The sequence below is a fragment of the Episyrphus balteatus genome, chromosome 3 (assembly GCF_945859705.1).
Source record: "Episyrphus balteatus chromosome 3, idEpiBalt1.1, whole genome shotgun sequence".
In the NCBI taxonomy this organism is placed as follows: Eukaryota; Metazoa; Arthropoda; class Insecta; order Diptera; family Syrphidae; genus Episyrphus; species Episyrphus balteatus.
In genome coordinates, this window is record NC_079136.1 from 77,417,975 (window position 1) to 77,445,095 (window position 27,121).

General features: G+C 29.5%; 3 protein-coding genes across 3 annotated transcripts; 1 reads left to right on the forward strand and 2 right to left on the reverse strand.

The window, feature by feature from the left end:
• Positions 1 to 1,289: 1,289 nt before the first annotated feature.
• Positions 1,290 to 5,832, reverse strand: LOC129916246 (antithrombin-III-like). Its single transcript, XM_055996089.1, has 5 exons — positions 5,664 to 5,832; positions 2,256 to 2,759; positions 1,978 to 2,195; positions 1,726 to 1,920; positions 1,290 to 1,663 (listed from the first exon to the last, which is right to left on the reverse strand). Exons 1-5 carry the CDS (start codon positions 5,668 to 5,670, stop codon positions 1,376 to 1,378), a joined length of 1,212 nt encoding a protein of 403 aa, XP_055852064.1. The 5' UTR covers positions 5,671 to 5,832; the 3' UTR covers positions 1,290 to 1,375.
• Positions 5,833 to 9,770: 3,938 nt separating this feature from the next.
• LOC129915484 (uncharacterized) lies at positions 9,771 to 26,881 on the reverse strand. The gene is made up of 4 exons (XM_055995032.1): positions 26,757 to 26,881; positions 22,155 to 23,137; positions 21,777 to 22,067; positions 9,771 to 10,382 (listed from the first exon to the last, which is right to left on the reverse strand). The coding sequence occupies exons 1-4, from the start codon at positions 26,770 to 26,772 to the stop codon at positions 9,867 to 9,869; spliced, it is 1,806 nt and encodes a 601-aa protein (XP_055851007.1). The 5' UTR covers positions 26,773 to 26,881; the 3' UTR covers positions 9,771 to 9,866.
• LOC129915485 (uncharacterized) lies at positions 12,715 to 16,605 on the forward strand. Its single transcript, XM_055995033.1, has 4 exons — positions 12,715 to 13,098; positions 13,911 to 14,096; positions 15,921 to 16,070; positions 16,147 to 16,605. The coding sequence occupies exons 2-4, from the start codon at positions 14,000 to 14,002 to the stop codon at positions 16,284 to 16,286; spliced, it is 387 nt and encodes a 128-aa protein (XP_055851008.1). The 5' UTR covers positions 12,715 to 13,098; positions 13,911 to 13,999; the 3' UTR covers positions 16,287 to 16,605.
• Positions 26,882 to 27,121: the final 240 nt, after the last annotated feature.

Below are 27,121 nucleotides of genomic sequence, written 5' to 3' on the forward strand. Positions count from 1 at the left end.
TGCTTTTACAGAAACAGACTAATTTAAATGGCTGGCAAACAATATTCTGTCACTTTCAGGAATGAATGTGTTGTAAAGGGTCCTCTGTTGTTTTACTTGGGATTTAGGGAGAGATACAAGTGAATCCCGGAAGGCCATCTGTCTGTCTGTGTTTTAAATGCAACTAAAGACTAAACGGATAAACCGATTCCCTTAAAACTTGGTATGTAGTGTTTTTTCAAATAATATTAATAAAAATCGATTTGTTTTAAAAAAAAGTTCTATCGTTTCACGAAAATAAGTTTTTTGGGAATTCATTAATTTTTTATCCCAAAAGACTAATTGAACGATTTTTTCTCAAAATTTTTTTAATCAAAATTTCGAAAACTCTAAACTGAATTTTTTTTTAATTATAGTTTGAAATTATTGTTTAGTACCTAAGTGCTTTTTTTCAAAAAATTATTTATAAAAAATTATTTTTCGAAAAAAAAACACTTTAATAATATTTTAAAAATTGTATTTCAAAATCGTATAAACAAACACTTTTGAAATAAAAAAGAGAAAAAATCTGGTTACCTAAAAAATACCTACAACTCGATATTGCTTTGGATATTTGACATTGGATATTTGCAGTTGCAAGCTCAAAAATCGTAGTACAGAGATTGTTATACCGCTTATTAAAAATATTTTTAACTTACTTAAAACTTACAATTTTGCTTCTACAATGTATAATGATCCTGATCCAGAGAAGCTTCTTGTAATGATTAGTTTTACCCGTTTTAAAAAAAAACTACAAGGAGTCAAAATGGAAACCTTTTCTCTTCTATTGCACTCTTTAGAAGTACATATAATCTTATACTCCGATAAATATTCTTATCTAGAACCGATAATGTTTTCCTATAAGTTTACTAGAAACTAGAAAATACTTATTGCACATAAAATAGAAATATTAATGTCTCAAAAAATAAGTGCAACAGACGACACGGGGAAGTAAAATAAAATCGCGTGAATTCTAAAACAATTTCAGGAAAGAATAAGGAAATTGCAATAAATCTGTCTTAATCCAAATGTGTGTTTTTTATGTTCGGATTCTTTTAAACTAAAAACTAAAAACACCATAAAATTCTACAAAGAATACCTATCCTAAGAAGTATTATATCAGCGTTGGTTTCACACGGTTAGTGTTATAGGAACCTTATAGGCACTAATAGCGCTTTGGCTCACAAAATTCGGAAGAAAAACTTATAATTCGATACTTGAACTGAAAAATTTCAAACTTTAATAGAAACAAAAAAAAAAAAACAAATAAGTAAAATTTTGTACCATTAATTTGTATTATTTATTTAATTTAATTTCATTTTTTTTCATAAAATTTGAACACCTTTTAAATAATCAATCATGCCCCTCTGTCTGGATTTGTAATCCTTGCAATAAATAACGGCGTCTCATTTGCATTTTCTACAATTACAGCTAAAAATGGTGTGTCTAACACAAAGACTTGAGGATCCGGTTCGGCTGCACTCAATGGGACAACAGAAACTGTTGTTACAGATGTAGCAGTGGTACCAAATTGATCAACTTCCAACGTTGATTGTTGTAAAACTTCACTTATTCGTAAGGCTTGATTTCCATCAATAAGTTTTGTTAAACGTGACTGTGAGGTGAATATATCAACTAATCCCATCTTGAATACAAAAAAAATGTATTAGTTATTAAAATATAATGCAAAAGTTATTACTTTCGAACCTTTTGAAGTGCAGGTACCAAAGAAATCTTTGACGAAATTTTGAATTTTGGCATAAACAAATTGAGCTTTGTCGTGGGCAGCTTTGAAGGATTTTTTATTATTTCGGAAAATTTTCGATAGTTCATTTTTTCCAGAAACGTAATTAAATTTGTAAAAGGATCAGGAATAATTAAAAACATTGAAAAACGATTTTCCTAGAAAAGAAAAAAAGTTAAGAACAAAGCTTCATAAACAATTTATAGTTTGCTTACTTTGTAGGGTAAATTTATCACAGTAGCCCAATTATTTTCACCCAAGTCCACATTCTTCATTTTAAAATAGGAATTCACCTCCATATAATCGGTAAGAAGTTCTTCGTTGAACATAGTATAGAATTTCCTTGGCTTGGAAGATCTAAACTGATGTTTCCAGGTACTATGAAAAAATATTGCTGAGGCTAAAAATGCTCGAAGATTTGAAACGTCGTTTTCTAAATTGTTAAAATATTTCAGTTAATAGTTTATAGAGAAAATAAATTCAATTGTTTTACCACTTCCAAGAAGCTGAGGAATATGACCTTCAGTACCATTCGAAACCCAAGTATTTATAAATTGTTTGGCCTTATCTGGATTCTTTTGAAGAGGCAACATGAAAATATCACCACCATTTGCAGTTATATAAAGTGAAGCATTTTCGCTAACCCTATCGTTAGAGTCAATAAAAATTCCATTGGCTGATTTTACTTCACGAGATGCGCCCACAGGATGAAGCATGTAATAAAGTGTAGCAGGACTAATGTTATTAGTAACTTGTGTGATTTGTTCTTTTGTAGTTCCTTCCGCAGCATATTGTAAGACAGATATTAAATGTTGTACTGTTAATGGACTTATGACGAGATTATCTGTATCTTTGGTACTGACTTTTGAGTTTTGAAATAGTTCCCATGCAAATTTACTACTGCTGGTTTGTGTTATGTTGTTTGTATTTTCTTCTGCATGACATTGGGGATTATTGCTCAGCAATGTTACAAAAATTAGTGGAAAGCAAAGTTTTGCTAAAAAAATAAAAAAAAAGTAATTTAGATATAATTTTTAAAGTACCAAAAGCAATGTTAAATAAATAAAAAAAATAAGTATTTTTAATGTTGTAAATAAGCTTTATCTCCCTTGTATGTATTTCAATCATTTCGAAAACGAATAATCATTTTAATCAAAAACAAAACCGACTTCCATGGTTCAAAACTGGGTTTTATGATTTTTCTCATAGTTTCTATATCCAGAACTGAACGAAATTGAAATGACTGCAGGCCCCAGCTTTCCAATACAAAAAGAATTATCCAAATTGGTTCACTCAGTCCAAAGTTATGAGATAACAAACATAAAAAAAAAAAAAACTACAGACGAATTGAATACCTCCTCCTTTTTGGAAGTCGGTATAAACCATATTTTCTGTTGCCAATTATAATGTACACCATCAGTTAACCAAGAAATTCCACTTTCACAAATTTAAACACAATGTTTAAAACTCACAATCGTGAGTTTAAAACAGTGGTTTGTTTGCCCAAGGTTAGCTCTGGATAGCTCAACATTTTTTTTTTCGTACGGTTGGGTAGTTCAGAAATTAGGAACAACAAATCCTTTTTCAAATTACCGACCTCTTATAACCCAAAATTTGTTTTTTTTTTTCAGTGTAAAAATTGTCCTTTTTACATTTTTCTTCAATTAAACATCGTAACAACAAACTCCTTCTCTGGTTTGGTTTGTATTTCTTGGTTCAAAAATTACATCGCAAAAATTTATTTCAAAATATAGAAGTAAAATGTGTTTGTTTTACATTTTCCTTCTATTCGTCAAGGTAAATCTTCGTGAATCCAAATCTGCAACATAAAGTCTGAAGAATGAAAAATCGCCAAATCGCCTAAAATTTCAAAGTCCTCTAAAATCCCTAAAAAAAATTTTTTTTGGCTTTAAAGAAGAAACTATAATAATGCAGCTCTGTGTAAGCCCTACAGTAAAAATTTTGTCTCTACAACGTACAACCGTATAATTTTCATTTAGTAAATGGCCAAGAAATTTCAGATGGTTTTAGTTTTCAGTCAGTGATTAAATAAGAGGAATCTAAGAAAGTCACTGTGGTCGTGGTGTATGCGTAACTTTTTGTTGGCAATTTTGAGGACTTTTTAATTGTTCAGTGCAAATTTTGTGTTTTTAATATTTCATGAACTTAGGGTGGACAAACTATTATTTTGGTAATGTATCAAGAACTAGAGCTGAACAAACAAATGCAATTGGTTTTATACGCCTTATTCAAAATTTTAGCATTTTAGGCGATGATTAATTTTTCAGACTTCCTATAAGTCCCATTTCGTTGCCCTAGTATTGGAGTGCCGTATACGCCAAATTGCATTTTTTGAACTAGGTATGCAGTCTTATGTTTTTGAGGGTGCTTTTTCAAATCTGTTATCCATTTTGTCTATCTTTTTTTCGTTTCCGATGCGATTTCCCAAAAATGTAAAAATGGCGTATAAGGCACTACAATACTAGGGCGATGATTTGCTGAAACGAAACTTAAATATTTAAGTATCTATAACTTAAAATCTTATTCCCTACGTTTTCCTCTGCGTTAAGGCAAACTGTCGCATAAGGCTTTACGAGAACTTTAATCCTTAAGTTTTGTTTCAACAAACAGCTCTAAAAAATTAATTTGTGGACAAACGAAAATTTTGGATAACCAAACATGGACAAATGGTGAACAAACGAATTAGACTAGTTTGGTTAAAAAATTTGAGGTCGCAGTTTTGGCTTCACGGAAATTTACCTTGACTAATTGATGTAAAATGAAAAACAAACATATTTTACTTCTATGTATTTTGAAATAAGTTTTTGCGATATAACTTTTGAACTAAGAAATACAAACCAAAACAGAGGAATTTGTTGCATTTACTATGCCTACATATGCTTGATTGGGAAAAATTTGAAAAAGGACAATTTTTGAACTGAAAAAAAAACACATTTTTATTTTTTAAAGGTTGATAATTTAAAAAAGTTTTTTGTCATCATTTTTTAACTAAGCTCGGGCTAACAAAATATCCTGAGCCTTCCTTTGGCAAACGAAGCACATTTTTAAACAACAGATTTTTTTTTGATTTCTGATATAATAAATTGTTTTTATATCTTTGGAAAATATGGTGGAATTAAGAACATAAATGTTGGGCTATCCTGGGTTACCGCTAGGCAAATGAACCGCAATGCACCACTGCTTATGCGACCCGAAAATATTCATCCAAAACTAACAACAAAATCGAAGAACAAAAATTAATTTAGTTTTTTTTTTTTTGTAGTTTGCCGCCACCGATCGTTTATATTCTCCACCAGCTGAATGAAAGATCAAACCAGAATTATTTTGCTCATTCTTCACTAATTTTTCGCACAAAATTAATTTTGTCGGGGATTTATTAATTTTTGTTTGTTGTTGACATCATTTAAGCCATTTTTTCGGTGCTTTTTTAAGGCATTTATGAGTACTGGTATTTTGTTTTGCATATTATGAAACTTTACTTTGGGATTAAAAATCATTAGTAATTGTGTTTGAATTTACATATTTTAAATGAAATTGAAACCATTTAATACAACAAATAAAAATATTTAGTTTAAAATCCGAAAACATCAACAATAATTTATCAATTTTAAGAATGCCCACTTCCGGATAATACTAGTATGGTGCATAGATGCATTGATATTATGTATTATTTTCATGAATTGGTTTTTTTAGCTATAATTTTAATGTAAAACACCAAACGATACACTTTTATTTGCTCTTGCATGTTAATTGTTGTTGCAAACATTGATGAAATATTAAGTCACAATAATCGATAGGAGCCAATTTTATGAAATGTCTTTTTAACCAGTGTTTCAATATATTAAAAAATTACATGAATAAAATAACTTTCTCTACACACCTTTCATGGTTCGAGTTTATACACACTGTTTAATGCAATTTGGATAGTAAAAACTAATTTAATTTCGTCAAATATGATCAATTAATAGCACTGTCTCAATGTAAAATAAATTTTCGTTTGAGTCATTATCAGGGTTCAGAGCGAGAGACTAACGTGTTGTGATCTTGCAATAAAATAACATTTGATATTTTATTCTTTCAATCGCATTCATTTTATTCTAAAGCATGTACGGTTCGTCACAACTTTATATGAACAAGTTTTTATTTTGTAAAAAAAAAATGTATTAACATTTTTATAAAACACGTCTTTTTTTTAATGAAAACTCTAAATGCGGAAGAAATAAAAAAAAAAATCATTTTGTCGCCTGAAATTTACAAATCATATTTGAATGTTTTCTTTTTTTTGAAATCAAAACTCAAAATTAAAAAATTAAAAACAAACGTTTCGTCGCCCGAAAATTACAAGGCTGTACCTACTCTGTACGTGTACCAGAAATGTAAAAAAATCAATAGAAAAAAATGCATTTGAAATTTAAAACAAAAAAATCTATTGCAAAACAATTTGCATTAAACAAAAAATATTTATTGCAACTGAAAAAAATTTTCACTAAAAAAAAAATTTTTAATTGCAACTGAAAAATATTTGCATTAAAAATAAATTTATTTGAGTAAAAAATTTTGCATTATGTTATTGCAACTGAAATATATTTGCAATGAAAATTAATTTTTTTTTTTTTGAAAATAAAAATATTTTGCATTAAAAAAAAATTTGATTCATAATGAAAAAATGTCTGCATTGAAAAAAAAATTTAATGCAAAATGTGTGAAATAAACTTTTTTTTAATATTCGTAAAATTTCTTACAATTTTGGCTATTTGACCATACATTAGCTATTTCAGTCATAATATTGAACCTAATGTAAGACCAAATAGTCAAAATTTGTAAGAGATTTGACGAATATTTAAAAAAATACTTGAATCACAATTGACCTACATTTGCAATAAAAATTTTCTTTTCAATGCCAATATTTTTCAGTTGCAATAACATTTTTAAATGCAATTTTTTTTTTGCAATAATTTTTTTTTCATGCAAATATTTTTCAGTTGCAACAAAAAAAATGTTTTAATGTAAATTTTTATATTTTTTTTAAATTTGTAATGGAAATCAAAAAATGCATTTAAAAAATGATTTTGTACAACCCTGCTGTGTATACACTGCAGTTTCTTTTTAATAGGAAAATCGAGAAGTAGAAACTTTAAGTGAATATGTAATAGCCTTATGTTCGCATACAGGTTTTCTCTGAGAACAAGTCAGTCTTAAAAGTTAAAATGTTGTCAAAAACAATCGTTGTTCATTATCTCTTTGTATACATATTTATAAAATGTATGATGCCAACAGATTCAGATTAAAAATGGTTTTCCCAGATTTGTATTTATCAGTTGTTTACGTAGGTTTCTACGAGTCAGCTAGAGTAGTGAGTAGTGGGTAAATTTTTCATGCATGAAATGCACTTCACAGAAACATTACTGTATTCATTAGAGTACTTTTAGTTTAAGTTACCTTTAAACAATGACCAAAGACATTTAGATTTCTTTATTATTAATATAGGCATACATGCAAATGTTTTTGCATTTGCAAGTACGCTGTGAGTTAAATGATAAGAACACAAAATAAGCAAAGAAAAAAAGAATAGCATGATAGGTATTGGTTCATTTGTCAACGGCTAGATATATGTAATGATTGGTGCCGGACAGGGAACTTTAACCCTTAAACAGGAGGAGGCGTATGTTCAGCTGCCGGTCTGTAATATGGATCAAATAAATTACTTCTTTATTAATATTCACAGGGTGTGTTTATTAAAAAAAAAAAAACAGTGAAACAATAATTTCAGAATTAGAAAACAGACGTCTCTTACTTTGGCGGACACTTTGAACGGAATCAAAAAGAAATTAATCTTACTAATTGTAGCTAATTAAATGCTAATTTGTCGTGTAAACCAAAAAATTTTTTACTCGCATGATTTTTCAGTTATTGAATTTTCCACCAAAATCAGTCTGACGTTAGCAGACAAAATCTGAAATGATTTTCAATGCTTTTCAATTTCACAAACTTGGGTTTTATAGCCTCAACAGCTAAGGAATTTTTTAAACTTTTGTGCATTAGTACAGCGAACCGGAAGTTCACTATTTAAACTTCAAAACGAAATAAAAAATTACTGAAAGGAGCTATAAAATTTATTTTTGCGAAACAAATTTTATTTTGCAAAGGTACAAAATTTCGAGAAAAGAAAAAAAATTTAAAAATTCAACTTTTTTGAAAATGTTGACCGTTGAAGTTGAGTCTTATTTTAGCGAAATCTTGAATAACAAGAAAACTTGCCGAGCTACAAAATCGAGGTTTTCGTGATTCATATGAGTAGGTTACTTCAAATTTCTTCAAAAAAAAAAATTTGAATTTCGCATTATTTTGAATTTTGGAAGCTAACTTTTTAAAACAAAACCTTGAATATTTTAAAAGTGTTACAGCTACAAAATTGGGGTTTACATGAAAACTTTTTTTTGAAAAGTTTCAATTACTGGCAAAAAAAATATTTTAAAGTTATTTTTTATAAATCTAAAGTACACTTGCGAAACTTTAAGTTGAAATAAAAAATGACTGGATGGAACTACAAAATTTTTGAGCAGAAAGCATTTAACTAGCTACAATTTTGGACATCAAAAAATTAATAATTTTCGTCCTCTAACTTTATACTTATTTTAGCGGAATTTTGAATAGTAAATAAAAGGCTTGGCCACACCGAAGGGTACATGCGGTAGCGGTACGGGTAATTGTATGAACAAATTCCACATCTGCACGTTGATGTGTCATTTTGGAATTTTTTCATACAAGTACCCGTACCGCTACTGAATGTACCCTTCGGTGTGGCCAAGCCTTAACTGTTGAGGCTGTAAAAACCAAGTTTGTTGAAGCATTTTAAAAGCTACAAATATTGGGGTCAGCCAAAACTATTGTTTTTAATTATTTCATATCTTGTCTTCTTCAGAATTATTTTGGCGGAAAATTCAATAACTCAAAAACTGTGCGAGCTACAAATTTTTGGTTCCGACACAAAGTATCCGCCAAAGTAAAGGACGTAGAAAAAGATTCCTCTAGGTTCTAGGAGATGTACTACAGGAATATCGGAACCCAATATTTTTGTAAATAGGTGCATCGTGAATTCTTAAAATACAGGAAAAGAATGATAATTGTAAACAAAAATCTATTTTTGAAAAATATTTTTTTTTAAACGGGTTGATTTTGAAACTTTATTTTTATGCGTAAATTTTTTTGTTTAGTTTCTAAAGAATAGAATACCATTTCATTACCAAATTTTTGTTTATTTTTTAACAAAAAAATATTCTTAAAGAATGGTTCTAACGATTTTTAAATTGTGTTTCTTAAAAACTTTTGTTATGTACAAAATAAAGCTTCATACTAGAGATGCCGCGAACATTCGGCCTCTATTCGGCATTCGGCCTATTTTTCTGGTATTCGGTTTAACTATTCGGCCGAATACCGAATACCAAATGGAGAAGAAAAAAGACATATTCGGTATTCGGCCAAATCAATGTTCGCGGCATCTCTACTTCATACCTACTTTGTTTTAAGGTCAAAAGCATTTAAAAATGATTTTGAATATAAAAACAAAAATCAATTTGTTTTTTTTTTAAATAACTTTAACCAGCGTTAGCGTTTTATCTTGAATGCTTGGTCTGCTGAATATTTCTTTTATAAATAAAAATAAAACTTATTCAACAGATATTCATAGTTAAAATATCTCTTCCCTGTTCATATTGATATTAGATACCTAGTACTTACCTGTCTGGAATTGTCATCTGAGCAGGGGTTTTGTTTGAGGAGTTTATTTTTCTTTACTAAGGGGCGTGTTTGAATTGGGTTAAAAAAAAACTATTTTTTCAACTCAATAGTAGGTACATAGTATATCAAAAATTTATTCTCGGCTAAATATTGAACCAAATTTTTACACACAGTCTAAGTATTGTCTTAGACATTTCGTCTAAGGTGCATTAAAACAGAATTGAATAATTTATATAGTATTTTATTCACTTACAAAGATCTTAGATAGTTTAAAAATTATTCCAGTCTTAGGTTATATTGCCTTTTAAAGCAATTCGACTTTATCATTTCATAAATTTCCAAATAATTAAGATTGAATATACTCAACATTTATGTCAACACCTAAATCAACTTTAAATTGTGGAACCGATATTTTTCCTGAGACAATTACAAAATCTTCTTCATTGTCCAAAACAAAGTACAAAAATGGTCGGTTGATTTCAATTTTCTGTTCTGCATCTTCATTTAATAATGTCCTGCCAACATTGCTACTAACCGAAAGTCCATTTTGTACACTTCCTCCTTCATCCACTCGGACACTTACAAACTGAACAATCTCGTCAACATGTAGATCAGGATCTTCAGAAAGTAAGCTCAAATCTGCCGCACCTCGATTGAAAATTTTCTGCAATCCCATTGTTTTGAGCATGGATTCAGATCGTGATGTTTCTTCGATTTGGAACTTGGGAATACTAACGTATACATCTCTTTCTTTAGAAAGATTTTTAAATTGGCTAAATATATCTGAATTTAAGTTCTCAAGTAAGTTATGAAGTCCCTCAATGTCTTTTGGTATCACCACCAGCAATGAGTAACGTTTATTCTAGAATGAAAGAATTAAAATATTAATCAAAGGACAAAAGAAAATTGAAAAACATTATTTTTATTTGACAAATTGCCTATATCGGATAGGTATGTATGGTAAAGCCCCGGGTAATAATGGGATTCCATACAAGTACTTAAAAAACGCTACACCACACCTTAGTTCAAAAATGAAACTTGCTTCAAATTACCAACCTCTTAACAATCAAAACAATTTTTTTTCTGTGTAAAAATTACCAAAAAGTAAAAATTACCAAAATTATTCTTTTAACTAAAAGTGGGCTTATATCAAAAAGTGATGTTATCTGTCGGAATTAGCATGGTTAATTGAGAAAAAGTGCAAAAAGGACAATTTTTACTCTAAAAAAAAACAAATTTTGATTTTTAAGAAGTTGGTAATTTGAAAAAAGTTTTTTTTCATAATTTTTTGGAATAAGCATGTTTAATTGAGAAAAAGTGGAATTAGGATAATTTTTACTTCAGCTGCGTACTAGGCTTTAATGCGATTGAAATATAAAAATTAAAGGCCGACCTAACAGATATGTGCCCATTTTTTGACAAATACCCGAGTAAAAATAGAAATTGAATTTTTAAAGAAAAAAATCATGAGCTATGCAGCACCGCACACTGGGGAAATTTGTATGGGAGTGCGGACAAAATTAAATAAAACTGAACCACTGAATAGATTTGGATGAAATTTTCAGGGATGACAGTTTTCGTCGTAAGAAATTATTATTATTCATTTCCGCCCACTGCCACGCCCTTTTAAAAAAATTTGTGAGAGTAATAAAGAATTCCGATTCTAAATTTATATGTACTTATAGCATTTTTTTTTAAATTTTTTTTTGTATTATTGGAACCACCTCACCGATTTTAAATACATTAAATGGAAAAGAATAACTCATAGTAGGTACTGTTGTCGAGGTCCACGTCCACGCAAAATAAAAAACCCAAATTATAGTTAAAAATTATTAAAAAAAAAACACTTTTTTTATTTTATACACAATTTTTCAAAAGTTTATTCTTTTAAGAGAGCCATTTTTTCCTCAATTAAATGACTCTGGTTCTTCTTAATAAAGGAAGGGGTCAGATGATCTGTATTTTTCAATAATAATTTCAATTTAAATCTTGAGACATTCCATAAGATTTCTGCTTAGATCTTGGCATGAAATGCTTAAAATTCCCATTATTAATAAAATGTATAATAATAACCCAAGTAACAATTTCAAACCTCGGTTACAAAATAACCAAAGTTATAAAATAACTGCAAATAACCGCGGTCATAAAGCGGCTATAAACGGGTTGCTAAAAGTCTGTAGTTAATTTTAGGTTAGAAAAAAAACCCAGTATTTTCGAAGGTTTGTTTTGGGTTAAAATTATACGTAAAATAAACTTTTAAGTCATAAATTAGTTTCAAAAATTCCATTTTTAAACCAAGGAAATATTTTGGCTATTTATTTACTTTTATAAAACCCAGGTTACATTCTTGTTATTTTTTCAACCCAATTTTTTTGGTTAAATTATAACCTCAGTTTGAAGTTGGTTTTAAAATAACCAAATTTCTTCAAAAGTTTCAGAAAAGTATTTTAATAACTCGTTTTTGACACAAAGTCATAAATAAGTTTTTAAATAACTTCTAGATTTGTGTTTTAAGGGTTAAAAAATAACCAAATTTTGACTCCAAGTCTGAAGTAAGTATTTTAATAACTTTTTTTTCGCACAAAAAGTTGTTTTTAGGTTAGAATTTAACCAAATCTGATCTCAAAGTTTTAAATAAGTATTTTAATAACTCTTTTTTTACCCAAAAAGTTATTTATTGGTTATAAATTAACCAAATTTTATCTATAGTTTGAAACGAGTTTTTAAATTACTCACTTTAAGATGGAAGTTGTTTATTGGTTTAAAATTAACCCATTATAAATCCTAAGTTTAAAGTAAGTTTCTAATTAACTTCTTTATTTGTCTTTTATGGGCTAAAAAATAACCAAATTTTCATTACAAGTTTCAAGTAAGTATTTAAATAACTCCTTTTTTACACAAAAAGCTATTTATAGACTAGAAATTAACCAAATTTGACCTGCAGTTTGAAACGAGATTTTAAATTACTGACTTTTTACCATTAAAGTTGTTTAGTGGTTTAAAATTAACCCATTATAAATCCTAAGTTTAAAGAAAGTTTCTAATTAACTTCTTTATTTGTCTTTTATGGGCTAAAAAATAACCAGATTTTCATTACAAGTTTCAAGTAAGTATTTAAATAACTCCTTTTTTACACAAAAAGCTATTTATAAACTAGAAATTAACCAAATTTGACCTTAAGTGTGAAACGAGATTTTAAATTACTGACTTTTTACCATGAAAGTTGTTTATTGGTTTAAAATTAACCCATTATAAATCCTAAGTTTAAAGTAAGTTTTTAAATAACTACTATAAGTACGTATAAGTTTTTAATCAACTCGTTATTTACCTTTTAACAACCCTGGTAATTTTTCAACTAAGTTCCAACCCAATTTCAACTAACCAACAACTCTCTACACATACACATTCACCATACTCGAGCGTCGCGCGTCGCCTATCATATTTTTGTCTCTCATTTTTCTCAGATCTCTCAGTATTCTTTTGTGGCTGGTGGTGACAAGTTATTGTGCGCGAAAGTTATTGTGAAAAAATATAAATTAAATTTAAAAAAATATCTATCTGTGAAAAATTATTAAGAGGTAAGTTATTTGTTTATAATTTATTTTAAATATTAAATATTGTTGTTTATGTTGAATCGGGCTTTTTTGGTCACTTCCTTTTATATGCAAATAAAAATCTTTATTTCATACTATTTTATTTTTTATTTTATTTGCATATAAAAGGAAGTGACCAAAAAAGCCCGATTCAACATAAACATTAATAGTTCAAATAATTGGTCAAATTATCATTAATTTAATTAATATTAAATATTGTTATTTGTTTATAATTTATTTTAAATATTGTTTAAAAAATAACTTCTGAGTTTGAAAAATATTGTCTGAGTTTAAAAAATAACTTCTGAGTTCGAAAAATATCGTCTGAGTTTGAAAAATAACTTCTGAGTTTGAAAAATATCTTCTGAGTTTGGAAAATAACTTCTGAGTTTGGAAAATAACTTCTGAGTTTGAAAAATAACTTCTGAGTTTGAAAAATATCTTCTGAGTTTGAAAAATAACTTCTGAGTTTGAAAAATATCTTCTGAGTTTGGAAAATAACTTCTGAGTTTGAAAAATATCTTCTGAGTTTGGAAAATAACTTCTGAGTTTGAAAAATAACTAATAATTGTTAGAATGGAGTTTGCAACATATCGACATGGCATTCCAGTTATCTATGGTTCAAGCTTAAAACAAAAACAAAATTTTTACGAAAAACCGTTCTATTCTAAATTTTTAAGCGTTTATAAATCAAATGAAGAAGAAAATTTGCCTAATTTTTATAACATAGAAAATATTTCCTCTAAATTTTTCAAAATAACTTTACCAAACACTGAATCTGTTTTTTTTTCCATTAGTACATTGTTAATCAAAATGTATTGTGTTGTGGAGACGCTCGAAGATGAAGGGAAGTTCGTGACGGCAGTTCCCAAAAATTGGGTCATCGATGGAACGAAGCTATTATGGCCAAAGTCGGAAAAATTGCAACACAGCATCGGATGATTGGCAAAGCATAGCATGCAAATTAATATTTGATGACATCGGTAAGATACAAGTTTAGCTACATCTTTTTTATTTTATTTTTATTAAGTTCACTTAGACCACTTTTCTCCAAGTAAAATTTTATTCGTATCTAAACTTAAAGCAGTTTATCCTGGGGGCCTATTTTTGACAGCTTAGTTACGTTAACTTTGATACACTTTAGGTCCCCTTTCATATACTTAAAGTAATCGCGATTATGACCTTTCAATATGTAAAAAAAAAGTTTTTTCCTCAAAAAATTACATATTAAAGGGTAATTTCCAACCATCTCCAACATTTTTTTGGAATATACTGAACGTAGGGATAAATAAAACTCTTAAACATTAAAAAAAATCCTATGTATTTCTCATATATCAGCAGCGTACTTGGCTTTAGAGCTTGACCTAATAAAAAAAAACACAACGAACGGTCTAATGTACACATATAGTGGAGTAACTAAAGCTCAAAAATTGGCAATATTAGGGAACCCGGCCGAACAGCTTAGATTTTGATGATCTTTTTTTCAAAGGTCGGTAATTAAAAATACTTTAAATTTGGCGGTGTTGTCGTTTTAATTTTTTACTTATTCAAATTTTTTAAATTTAATTGAAGATTTTTTTTTAAATTAATTTTTTTTTGAACACAACCAATTTTTTTTGCTTAAATTTCATAAAACAAATGATAGCAAAGATTCTCTAGGTTATTTAAGGAAAAAAAATATAAGGGAGTAAGGGACAATCTTCCATCGTTTAAGAGATAAATGCAATTTTCTCATAATCTGACTTCAAACACAAAAAAAAAATTTTGAAAACAACGGCAACACCTACAACATTTAAATATACATTTTTAAAAAGCTAAAAATTTAGTCATATTTGTAAAATTAAAATTAAGTTCATTGAATTAAGAGCTTTTGAAAGAATGGTATCTGAACTCAGATTTTTGAAAAAAAAAAATTATTGAAAAAATTTTAAGATGTCGTTTTTTAAACTTTTTCGTAATACCTATAAAATGCATTTATTTTCAAATTTTTCTGGCCACATTTATTACGATTTGAAATTATAAAAGAAAATGTCAATATGAATTACGGTTTATGAAAAAAATTAAAAAGTATTTCATTTTCGAAGAACTTTTTTTAATAGAAGTTTTGAAAAAAAATTTTACTTATTTGTTTTTTAAAGTTCAACATCTAAATATAAAGTAATTTTTTCTTCAGTCAATAGCCCTTATTGTTGAAAGTTAAATAGCAAAAATTTAAAGTTCTTATTTACCAAAGTCTTTGAGAAAATTAATTATTTCAAAGCAAAAATTCAGTTTTTATCAAAAAAAACCCATTGAAATTGAAATTTTTTTCAAAAACTCTTGATTAAATTTAGTGGATTTAAATTTAGGAGATAAGAATGAGCTTCTGGCTTTTTAAAAATGTATTTTAAAATATTGTAGGTGTTGCCGTTGTTTTCAAAATATTTTTTTTGTGTTTAAAGTCAGATTATGAGAAAATTGCATTTATCTCTTAAACGATGGAAGATTGTCCCTTGCTCCCTCATATTTTTTTTTTCTTAAATAACCTAGAGAATCTTTTGCTATCATTTGTTTTATGAAATTTAAGCAAAAAAAAAATGGTTTTGTTCAAAAAAAATTTAATTGTAATTTTAAAAAACAATACGGCAACATCGGCAATTTTTAATCTATAGACTTTAAAGCATTTTTAATTACCTACGTTTGAAAAAAAATCGTCAAAATCAGAGCTGTTCGGCCGGTCTTAAGCCGCTTCACCTTTTGAACAAATATTTTCTTGTATCCCTTTCATGCCACTTATATTTACGACGAAACATGTATTTCCTTTTAAGGTTCCTGGGAGGAAGCAGTTCAGAAGGAAAAGGATGCCGAGTATTTGTCTTCTTCTGAAGAAAATACGGAAGAAGAGACCATCGACACCAATTCTTCGGAATACATGACAGATCTGAACAAATTGATGTCAACTTTGATTCCTAATTCTGGTAAGTTTAAAATTAAAAAATTATAAACATGGGAACAAAGTAACTAATTTTGTCATACTTACTTCTAATTTTCAAGACGTTTCCCCGTTCACCCCCCCAAATGAAGATGTTACCATCACTAATGTCATTTCCGAGTTATACACGCATGAAGGTAAAAAATGTATTTTAACACTAGTACCATTTTCAAAGTCGTTTTTAAACTCAAGCTTATCTTAGACTGGGGTTTATCCAATGTTATTTGAATAGGATAAACTCCAGTCCCTCTTAGTAACAGCTGAGATAGCATATAAGTTCTTTCACTAACCGTATTACTTTTTTTTTGTATTTTACTATAACTCTTATTTTAAATTGTTTATAGGCCCCAGCACCAGTACCCAATTCAAGGAACTGTCGTCCAAAATAGACGAAATTTTGGAAAGACAGCGTTCCACTGAGGTGAAGGTGCAGGCCATGCAAGGAATGCTGGAGGCATTCATGGCGAAGTCCGAAGTTTCGGTCAATTTGTTGGCGTCCAAAATTGGAAAAGACAATGCAGAGGAAGTGGATGAGGGACTGCAACTTGATGAAATTTTCCCACTTACCTCTGTCCAAAAAATTGAGGAAATGGAGGAAAAACTCCATCAAAATGGATTGTTAAAAAAAAAATTGGTAAGTACCAAAATATATGAAATATTTGAATTTATAAGATATCAATAGATTCTATATTGATTTCATTTTCATTTGTTACTTCTCTAAAAATATTAAGTTTATGTTGATAGTTTATTTTTATCCTGAAATCTTTGAATGCAATATGACACAGACCAATAAAATTGATTTTTCTTTAAATATTCTTAAACAAAGCCACTTATGCTTTTGATGTCGTCGCCCTAGTATTGGAGTGCCGTATACGCCAAATTGCATTTTTTGAACTAGGTATGCAGTCGTATGTTTTCGAAGTTGCTCTTTTCAAATCTGCTATCCGTTTTTTTCTATCTTTTTTCGTTGCCGAGATATTCACTATTGTTTTGACAAAAACAAGAAATTTTGGCATTTACGTCAAATTTTTCATGCAATGCAAGAAAATTTTGAGAATTGTTTTGACGTACGTTGTTTTTTTTTGACGTACGTGTTTATGAATAAAAGAAACTTCTGATTTTCATGGCGTATATGGCAAACTCATTTTGGACAAAAATTTAAATATTTTGAAAACTAAACGAATTGCAGATGTCCAATAACATGTATATAAAAGTCACATTTTAATTATATATCATACTAAAATATCAAAAAATACCAGCGGTTAGTTCTTTCGCAATTATCTTCCGAACATTTAAATGTGATTTCCCAAAAATGTAAAAATGGCGTATACGGCACTTCAATACTAGGGCGACGATGTGCTGAACTAGAATTCGAAATCAGAATCTTCCTGCCAGCCCTCGTTTTTGAGATACAGGTATTCCATTAGAAAATTAAAATAATAACCTGGAATATCTCATAAACGAGAGCTGGGACTGTGCCTACATCAGCTACATTTATTTCAACAAATGATTTTGACAACTTAGGTAAATAATTATGTCACACTTGTCGTCTCCTTTCTTTAGAGAGGTATTAAGCTTTGATTCAGAAAATTTAAAAGTTTAGGGGTCTGTGTCATATTGCACTCAAAGATGCGAAACTTAACACACTTTAAAGCACATTATTTTTAAAACATATTTTTGTTTTCTTTCAGGTCCGTAAGTTGGGCTCATATGGGGGGGTCAACGGAACGAAAACGATCCCCACTATATGCAAGTGCATTTTTACAGATGCACTACTGGCGGAACATTCTTGGCTGGGCACAAACGCCAAAAGCTTCAGCCAATACAAGTTTTTATATAAAACTATAATGGAAGCGGTCCGAACAAGGTTCCCCACTTACAGTGAAGCCGAGGGTGCTTCATTTTTCAAAGCTTTTTTAAAGCAAGCCCCATTTCGAATGGGAAAACCGTCCACGTAAGTTAAAAAAAAATTATAATCAACATTTAAGTTAACATTTTTCTCTTTACAGTTCCAACACCAGCTCCTCTGCCTCTGACGGGCAATCCACGACATAGGTTGTTTCATTTTTAGTTTTATTTTTAGTTTTATTTTTAGTTTTAGTTTTAAATTCATTAAAAAATAATGTTTCACTTAACTTAAATTTCAGCGTTCTTATTTAAAATATTAAATTTTCAGCTGGGAAGAATCTTATGGTTTGCAGCATGTTGGTAAGCAAACATTTTAAAGGTTTTTTAAAATCTGTAAATAACCGGTTATAAAAAAGCCGTGAAATAACATTTTACAGATTTTATAAAAAACTATAAATAAACGGTTATAAAAAAACCGTCAAGTAACGTTTATTACAGGTTTTATAAGAACCTGTACGAAGTTATTTACAGGTTTTATAAAAACTGTAGGTAAACGGTTATAAAAAAACCGTCAAATAACGTTTATTATAGGTTTTATAAAAACCTGTACAACGTTTATTACGGGTTTTAAAAAAACTGGAGGAAAACGGTTATAAAAAAACCGTCAAATAACGTTTATTATAGGTTTTATAAAAACCTGTTCAACGTTTATTACGGGTTTTAAAAAAAACTGGAGGAAAACGGTTATAAAAAAAACCGTCAAATAACGTTTATTACAGGTTTTATAAAAACCTATAGGTAAGAGGTTATAAAAAAAACCGTAAAATAACGTTTAAAACAGGTTTTATAAGAACTTGTTATATTACAGGTTTCAAAAAAACCTGTAATAACGTAAATTACAGGTTTTATAATAACCGTAGTAAAACGGTTATAAAAAAACCGTCAAATAACTCAGTACAGGTTTTTTTTTAAACTGTATAATAACGGTTTGTAAACGGTTATAAAATAGCCGTAAATGGTTTATTTCAAGTTCTTTTTTAACTTAAAATAAACAGTTATTTAATAACCGTAAAAATTAGGTTTTTAAAAACCCAGTATTTGTAGAAAAAAGTGGGTTTTTTAAAAACCCTATTTAGACGAAGTTAAAAAATAACTGACCATTTTCGGTTGTGGAGACGTTTCTGGAACGTCTTTAAGACGTTTTTTTAACGAGTTTTGTAACTTATCCGTTAAATAACCAGAGTTAATATCCGGTTTATTTTCCGCTTTTTAACCACAAAATGTTATTTGGGAAGACGCATAATCCCTTTTCACTCGTTTTTAATTTGAATAGTTTTCAATATATTATGTACATACATTTCAGTTACATATAACGAAAATTAATTTTTCTGAGCCAAGTTCAAAAAATGAAATGTAATTTTATTGTAGTAGATTTGTAAAAAAATGTATTACGAATTAATTTTATTTTCTCTATTTGTCTTTTCGGATAAGAATTTCAAGCTTGCAGCCAAAAAAACAAAAATCTGACAAAAAGGAGGTTTTTTACTTTTCAATTTTCTCGAAAACTAGAAGGCATAGAAACATATGGTTTTCAGTGTTTGGTAAGGAATTAATTAAGGCAGTGTTCTTCATCATTCAAATTGAATTCAAATCCCCAGCCTTGTCAAAAATAGTATTGGATATGTTTTTTTTAATTTTTTTTTCAAAATTTTGACTTTGAAATCGATTATTTCAAAAACAATTCACTTAAAGAACTTGATTTAAAAACTCAAATTAAGCCTAATATTTTGGCTTTTAAAAAAAGTATCATTTATAACTGTAAGTGTTACCATTGATTTTTAATATTTTTTTTGTTATTTTAAGTAATTTTTAAGAAAATGATTTTTGCGACCAAATGAAGTTTTCAATTGCCAATAAAAAACGCAGTGGCACCTGGTGGCACCCAAATTTGGCCTTCATTGAAAGGGAATTTCATAAGGAAAAAGTTTTTAATAGTCTCTAACTGTAGGCAAGTGTAGCTTAAATAATATATACAAAAATATGAAAAAATCAAGCCATTTTTTTCTCTTTTCTTTAAATAATTATATAAAATAATTAACATCTTTAAAATTAATAATTTCTTCGATTTACAATAGACAAACAATGGCTTCTTTACGGAAAAATAAAAGTGTATGAGTCGGCTCAAGCTAAAAAAAATTACACAGCTTTAATTTGAGGGTATTTTCACTTCGTTTTTCATACTTTCAACAACTTGTCCCTTTACAAGGCTCTAAAAAGTAAACTACAAGTCCGATTTTAGTAATTCTTTCTGATTTTGATTCAGATTTTATTCTAGAATTTAAAAATACTATTTAAAATTTTCTCCGAGGAACCTTTAATTTTTGACTTTTTTCCGCAAAATCCCCAGTGTGCACCGCTGCACCACCGCCGTTTGCAGGAATTTTCGCCGCACCCACCGCCACACCACGACTGCAGCACGTCCGCACTATTTCATTTTGTATGAAAAATTCGCCGCACCATGATACATAATTTTGGAATTTTAAAAAATAAAAAAAAAAAACTACCGACGAGAAGGAGATTCGAACCCGAGCACTTTCAATTAGAAGTCCAACGCTTTAACCACTCGACTACCAAGTCATGTTTGCATGAACTGGCAATTTGTTACTTAAGTCAAAATAACATTGAAGACGGCTTAAACATTTGTATAAGTACGAGAATAGAATTTTTTTCATACAAAATTAAATAGTGCGGACGTGCTGCAGTCGTGGTGCGGCGGTCGTGCACCGAATTTTTCATTCAAAATGAAATAGTGCAGATGTGCTGCAGTCGTGGTGCGGCGGCGTTGGTACAGCGAATTTTTTTCATATTTTTCATTTTTTCAAAATGAAACGGTGCGGACGTCCTGCAGCGGTGGTGCGGCGGTTTAGAAATTTTTGATCATAGTGCGGACGTGCTGCAGCGGTGGTGCGGCGGTTTAGAAATTTTTGATCATAGTGCGGACGTGCTGCAGCGTAGGTGCGGCGGTCAAAAAGTGCTGCGGACGCGGTGCAGCGGTGGTGCGCCGGAATTCCATTTTTGCTCGGGTAAATTTTGACAACGTTCGGAAGATATTACCTGATTTTTTGTACCTACTGTGATGTGAACTACAGTCAATCAAGTAAAAATTCTAAGTCAAATAAATAACATTTAGGGCGCAATGCAAACACCAGTGGATTTAATTTTTCTTAATTATAAATTTAAAAAAAAAAGTCACTGAGGTGTATGCGTACTTATTTTTGTGAAGCGACTAAAAACTAATTCTACTATAATTTTTAAACTAAGCGTAGGATAGCGAAAATAAAAATTGGGCTATTCTGGGCACTCAGGTTTAAAAAAAAAAATTAGCATTTGGGGGTGCCAGCTTCACATAGCACATTTTATGAGCTAAAAATCGAGGATTGTATCAGAAATACAATCTTTTGAAGGAAAAATATGACGATAGAAGAAACAATCACGTTGCTAAACGAGTTCCACTTGAAAACATTCTTTTCTTTTTTGAAAACCATTTATAAATATAAGATGTATCTTGAAGCCGAATTTTGTTTTTTTTTTTCAAGAATTTTCTAGAATCCAATAGAGCTTTGCATCAAAAATACTCGCACTCATATAAATATTTAAATATTACGCTTTTGTTGGTGGAGTTTGAAAATTCTATAGAGTCTAGAGTATTTATCTATTCAGAGTCCCAAAATAAATTCGCATTCAATTTATTCAAATTAAGAAAAACTAAACTACAGAATATTGGATTGGCGATTTCATATGTCATTACGTTGCCGTCATGTTTTCTTAAATTTAAAATACTCACTTCATAGGGAAAAGAAACAGCACATGCATTTTGTGCCTCCAAATCTGCAACAAGATACTTTCCACGTGCATGCATAATTGGAATGCTAAGAGTTTGGTCCGATGTCACATGGAACATACCATTTGGACTGGAACGCAACTCCTGGAACGGATAAGCCCAATTACCGCGATAGTACAATCCATTGAAAAGTAACATTTTTGTCCTCGAACCCGCATCCCTGCCATTTATAGAATTGGCACTAAGTGCTGATGCAATGTCATCCTTTCCGAAAAGGCTTCGTGCTCCACTGAGCTGGAAGTTGGAAAAAAACAAAAAACAAAACAATGTAAAAAAAAAAAAAAAAAATATTAATGGAAACTTATGGGCAGTGAAACTTACTCTTCTTGAAGTGAAATGGGATTCAAGAGCTTGCATTATTTCGGCGCCACCATCTTCCAATTTTTGTAGTGGTATTGTTACTTTTTGCGGTTCATTGGATTCTTCTTCGATTAGTTGTTGTGTTCCTGATTGATTCTCATTCAACTCTGCGAGATTTTTTCGAATCGCTTCAATTTTCTCTTCATCTTGAACTGTTTCATTTTCTTGTATGTTATTGAGGTCCTCGTTAATATTATTTTTAGTTGGCTCATCTGCAGCAAGCATGTTTATAATTTCTTCCCCTTCAATCTTTTGTTGCAATTTTTCACGGGCTATTTCTTCTCTAATTAATGGTGCTTCAACATATTGCTTATCATCGACGAATTTATCAAATTTCGATGCTTCTTTGACAGGCTCAACATCAGTAATAGCAGCACCCTTTTCCTCTTCTTCATTGTTATTTAATGTCTTTAGAGTTTCGAAACCGACAATATCTTTGCTATTACTTGTGCTGGAAGACTCTGATGAGGAGTCAATTGAAGTATTTGGTTCATCCCAGTTATACTCGCTGCGGTTTATATCCTTTACATCGACACAGTAATAATTGGTAAGTATCTGCTTGAATTCTTCACGAGCTGTATAGTTGCGATAGATATAAAACCATGCTTTGAAAGATGGCGAATTTGGAGTTTGGAAACTGCTCAAAATATTTTTAAACGATTGTCGTAAAGCCAACTTTGAAGAAGGTGCTTTAAGTGCATGGAAAAACTCATTGTATGTTTCACCCTCGGCAGCTTCTCCTAAAACTCCTAGTATTGTGGCAACACCAACTGGAGAGTAAACATTGTTTCCATCGATTTCCATGCTATCCTTTAGTAGGTTAGTTGCAATCATTTGTGATAACCGGCTGGCATATTTGAGGTCTGATTTTAAATCATTTTGGTTACTTGAATCAGTTGGTAACGAAAAGGTTACGGCAATTGAAATTGCTAGTAATGTGAATGCTAAAAGAAATAATGAATTTATATTTATTATAAGGCACATTTAATAAATATTCTAAAAATTTTGAAGTGGAAAATTGTAATATAAAACCTATAACAATTGCATTTCAGAGTTGTGATTAAATTAAATACTGGTTCAAAGTAGAAGTTTTTTGAAGAATATTTGATACAAAACTATATGATGAATAAGTAAACAAGTTCTTAAGTTGGTGAAATATCACAAAATCATGTATCTTGCCAGTGAAAATGCTTTATTTTGTGTAATTTTGAATGCAACAAAACTTGTGTAATAATGAAAAACTAGATGGAATTCAATGCGGCCCAATATCTTAAAATTACTTTATATCGGGCACTACCATCCTAGCGTACTCCATTATGTTTTATCACCAAATGTTCGATTTTATTTTTTCATAAGGGGTATTCATGAAACGGTGTAAGCCCTGACCTGGGTAAATCTGGTAAACGTGGTAAAGTGGTAAATTTGTCTAAATTTTGTATGGGTTTGACAGTTAGTTTACCACATTTACCATTTTACCAGATTTACCAAGAGTTTACAACGTTGCATGAATACCCATTATTTGTAACCAGGGTTGTAAAAATATCAATTAAAAAAATGCATTTAAAATTAAAAATAAAATTTTTATTGCAAATACAAATATTTTGGATTAAAAAATGTGTAGGTACATTAAATATTTTTTTTTAATATTTGGCCCTACAATAACTTCAATATTATATGTAGTATAAATAGCTAATGTATGGTCAAAAATTGTAAGAAATTCGACGAATATTTAAATCAAAATGGACACATTTTGCATTGAATTTTTTTCTTCAATGCTGAAAATATTTTATTTACAATAATATTTTTTCTATTGCAAAATGCTTTTATTTGCAATAAATATTTTTGTTTTAAATTTGTAATAGAAAGCAAATGCATAAAAAAATGCTTTTCAACAACACACCAAGGTCCATTTTATTCTCATTTTAGTTCTCAACTTGAAGCAATCTCTAAGGCTAAATCTTTAGATTCATTAAAATCTTAAATTTTAGCTATGATTTTTACTTGCTCAATAGGGCAAGTATTGGTTTCGTGTCAAAAAAAAAATTCGAGGTTTTAATCAAAACTAACATTACGATGATAGAGAAGTCCGAAAAAGTGGTTTTCGTCATGACGTCCGTCGGTCTGTGCGTCGTCAAAAAAAGCTGTACATGAAGCTGCAGCTTAAACGGGTGGATGGATTTTCTTGAAATTTGGTACAGATGATTTTTTCGTAATTTCCAAGGTTGGTTTTTTTTTTTTTTGTTTTTTAATATCTTTCTTAGAACATGTACCTCCCATACAACGTGTTCGAGGTATTGCAATTTTCTCGAAAACTGCTCTAACGATTTTAAATTAATTTGACTCACGTAATGCTATACGTAAACTTAACATAACTGCGTTTTTAGTTTTTCTCAAAAAAAAAACGGATAGTGGAAATATGATATTAATTTTTTTTTAAATCGCTGATGTCGGCTCTTCCCGTACACCATTAATGAGTTATTACAATTTTCTCGGAAACGACTCTAAAGATTTTGATTAAATTTAACACACGTTATGTTGTACGTAAATCTAACATAGCTGCGTTTTTAGTTGTTCTCAAAAAATACGGGTAACGGAAATATGGCGTAAGAAATTATTAAAAAAAAATTTACATATTTTCGCATTTCTTATGAAACTCCTCAAAAAATCAAACTACTATAACTAATTCAAATATTTTTCCTAAAAAGCTACTTTTATCATATGAGCAAGTACGTGCGACCCCAGTCGTGCATTTTATTTTATATTCATTTTGTACATTGTTGAAAATTTTCTCAGAATATATTTTCAATTCCTAGAAAATGAAAACAGGAATGTTCAACTTAAGAAGCTCATAATTAATTTCTTGAATGATAATAATGGTGACTCAAAGTCTGTTTAGTGAAAAAAATCTAGAACAGATCAGAACAGCACAAATACGTGAAAACAGTCAGAACAAAAAAGATTAGAAAAGTACAACTTCAAGCTTTATATTTTAGACTATTGCCCATCAATTTTTAAAATTAAATTTAAAAAAAATTGGCTGTAATGATTTTGTGGGGCAAAGTTTTCTTTCATGGAACACACAAACATGTACTTTTTGAATCTTTTCCGTTTTTTTTTCTGTGCGAATCATACTCATTAAACAGACCTTCAATAAGGTAATTTAATTTTATTATTTTCTGATGATTTTATAGCAAACACGCTTTTGGAACAAAAATAAAAAAGGAACAAAATGACAATGACAGAAGTTGAAAACCTCAACTTTGAGTGAACAAACATAAATTCTCAAGTTGAAAATAAAAATCCTAAAGTTGTTTTCAACTTTGAGTGAATAAATTTGCTCTAAGTTAAAACTTCTTACTATAGAAGAAAAATAATCTCGCTGCTCAGCTCTTTTGTTTAAACGAGGTCAATAATTACACAAGCCTACAAAGTTTTGCTGCCGAGGCTAAACTTCTAAATTATACTTTTTTTTCCATTGGTTTTCAATGTGCTGAACTCGTAACCGATTCAGAATTATTCGATCACGTACCGTTTTTGAAATATAACCGTTAGAAAATGCAAAAAAAAAAACGTTTTTTGACTACTTTTGAAGTTATGATTTGATGTGAGGAAACATGTATTGTAACGGTTTCTATAGGTAAGCACTGTTTTCCTTTTTTCACTGTTTAAATCATTCTGATAATCCAGCCTAAAAAAACAACAATCAAATGAACGTCCACACCAATTTCATATTATCTGGTTTTGGTTTCATACTTTGTGGAGCGTGATTTAAGAATTTTCTGGTTTATGTTTAAGACATAACATATTTTTTTTTTGTATAATTTTTCTTTTGTTTTAATGTTATTTTGTTTTAAAAATAATTAAAACTTTGTTATTTACATTTTATCCTCAAAATTTTGTTCGAAAAAAGCAACAAATCAACTTAATTCAATTAAAAATAAAAATTCAGATTTTTATCATATTGCAGTTTCCTTAAATAGCTACCCGGAAATAAGAAAAAGGCCACAAAGTGCAACAAAATAAGCCAAATAAAAAATATAATTATTATTTCTTGAATCGAGACACTCAATAAATTCAAGCATTTTATCCAAAGAGGAAAATGCACACCTACATGCATATGCTTTGAAATTTCATTTTTAAAAGAATAAGAATTATTATAAAAAGAATCACGAAGAAACATAATCAAATGGCATAATTAAAAACCAGCTAACAAAAAATAGGTCAAAAACCTTATGTTCACCACAGTTAAAATTTAAACTATAGATACTGAGAGTTGGTACAGATACCTAATCATATTTTAGAAACATCAATAATTTCCTCAGTAGAATTATGTATTTAATTGAATGCAATTGTGAGTAAATCACTTAAACCAAAAAGTTCAGTCTTAAAATTTACACAAAAGCACCAACTGACGAAATAAATACCTATTAGGTACACATCACAATTATTAAAAAAAAAAAGGCTTTCACCAACATGACGCACAACACGAAACCATAATAACTTAAATTGGGTAGAACACCAGAATTTCTTTTTTTTTTAATTTTTATTACAAATCAAACTTACTTGCTAAAATTTCCATTTTTTTTTTCGATGCGCGCAGAATGAAACCACAACAACGAATGCCTCAATCGCAATCTGGTAAAAGAATTTTATGAAATTATAAAACTTCAAGTCCAAGTCCAAGCAGAATCTATGATACGACCATAAGATCAAAATGAACTGTTTCGATATGTTGGTCGTGATGGTTGCAAGGCAGTTTCAAGGTATAGAAAAGACTTCTTAGCTAAAGAGGTTATAGAACTCGTTTGCAGATCACGAACCGCATAGGTAGGTACTGTATATTGTTATTAGGTTCTGTTGCATGAGCACTAGATATGATATGATGGCAAATTCATTAGATAAATTTGTGTAGGTAGTAGTGACTTGCA

What these genes read in the sequence shown, in the direction of transcription:
- LOC129916246 (XM_055996089.1), bottom strand. An exon ending in TCCTCAGCTTCTTGGAAGTG is followed by an intron (nt 2,196 to 2,255) that starts GTAAAACAATTG and finishes TTAACAATTTAG; the next exon opens with AAAACGACGTTTCAAATCTT. An exon ending in TGATAAATTTACCCTACAAA is followed by an intron (nt 1,921 to 1,977) that starts GTAAGCAAACTA and finishes TTTCTTTTCTAG; the next exon opens with GAAAATCGTTTTTCAATGTT.
- LOC129915485 (XM_055995033.1), top strand. Translation starts at nt 14,000, where the DNA reads ATGGAACGAAGCTATTATGGCCAAAGTCGGAAAAATTGCAACACAGCA. An exon ending in ATTAATATTTGATGACATCG is followed by an intron (nt 14,097 to 15,920) that starts GTAAGATACAAG and finishes TTTCCTTTTAAG; the next exon opens with GTTCCTGGGAGGAAGCAGTT. An exon ending in AACTTTGATTCCTAATTCTG is followed by an intron (nt 16,071 to 16,146) that starts GTAAGTTTAAAA and finishes CTAATTTTCAAG; the next exon opens with ACGTTTCCCCGTTCACCCCC.
- LOC129915484 (XM_055995032.1), bottom strand. An exon ending in CCCATTTCACTTCAAGAAGA is followed by an intron (nt 22,068 to 22,154) that starts GTAAGTTTCACT and finishes TCCAACTTCCAG; the next exon opens with CTCAGTGGAGCACGAAGCCT. An exon ending in CTGTTTCTTTTCCCTATGAA is followed by an intron (nt 10,383 to 21,776) that starts GTGAGTATTTTA and finishes CTTTCATTCTAG; the next exon opens with AATAAACGTTACTCATTGCT.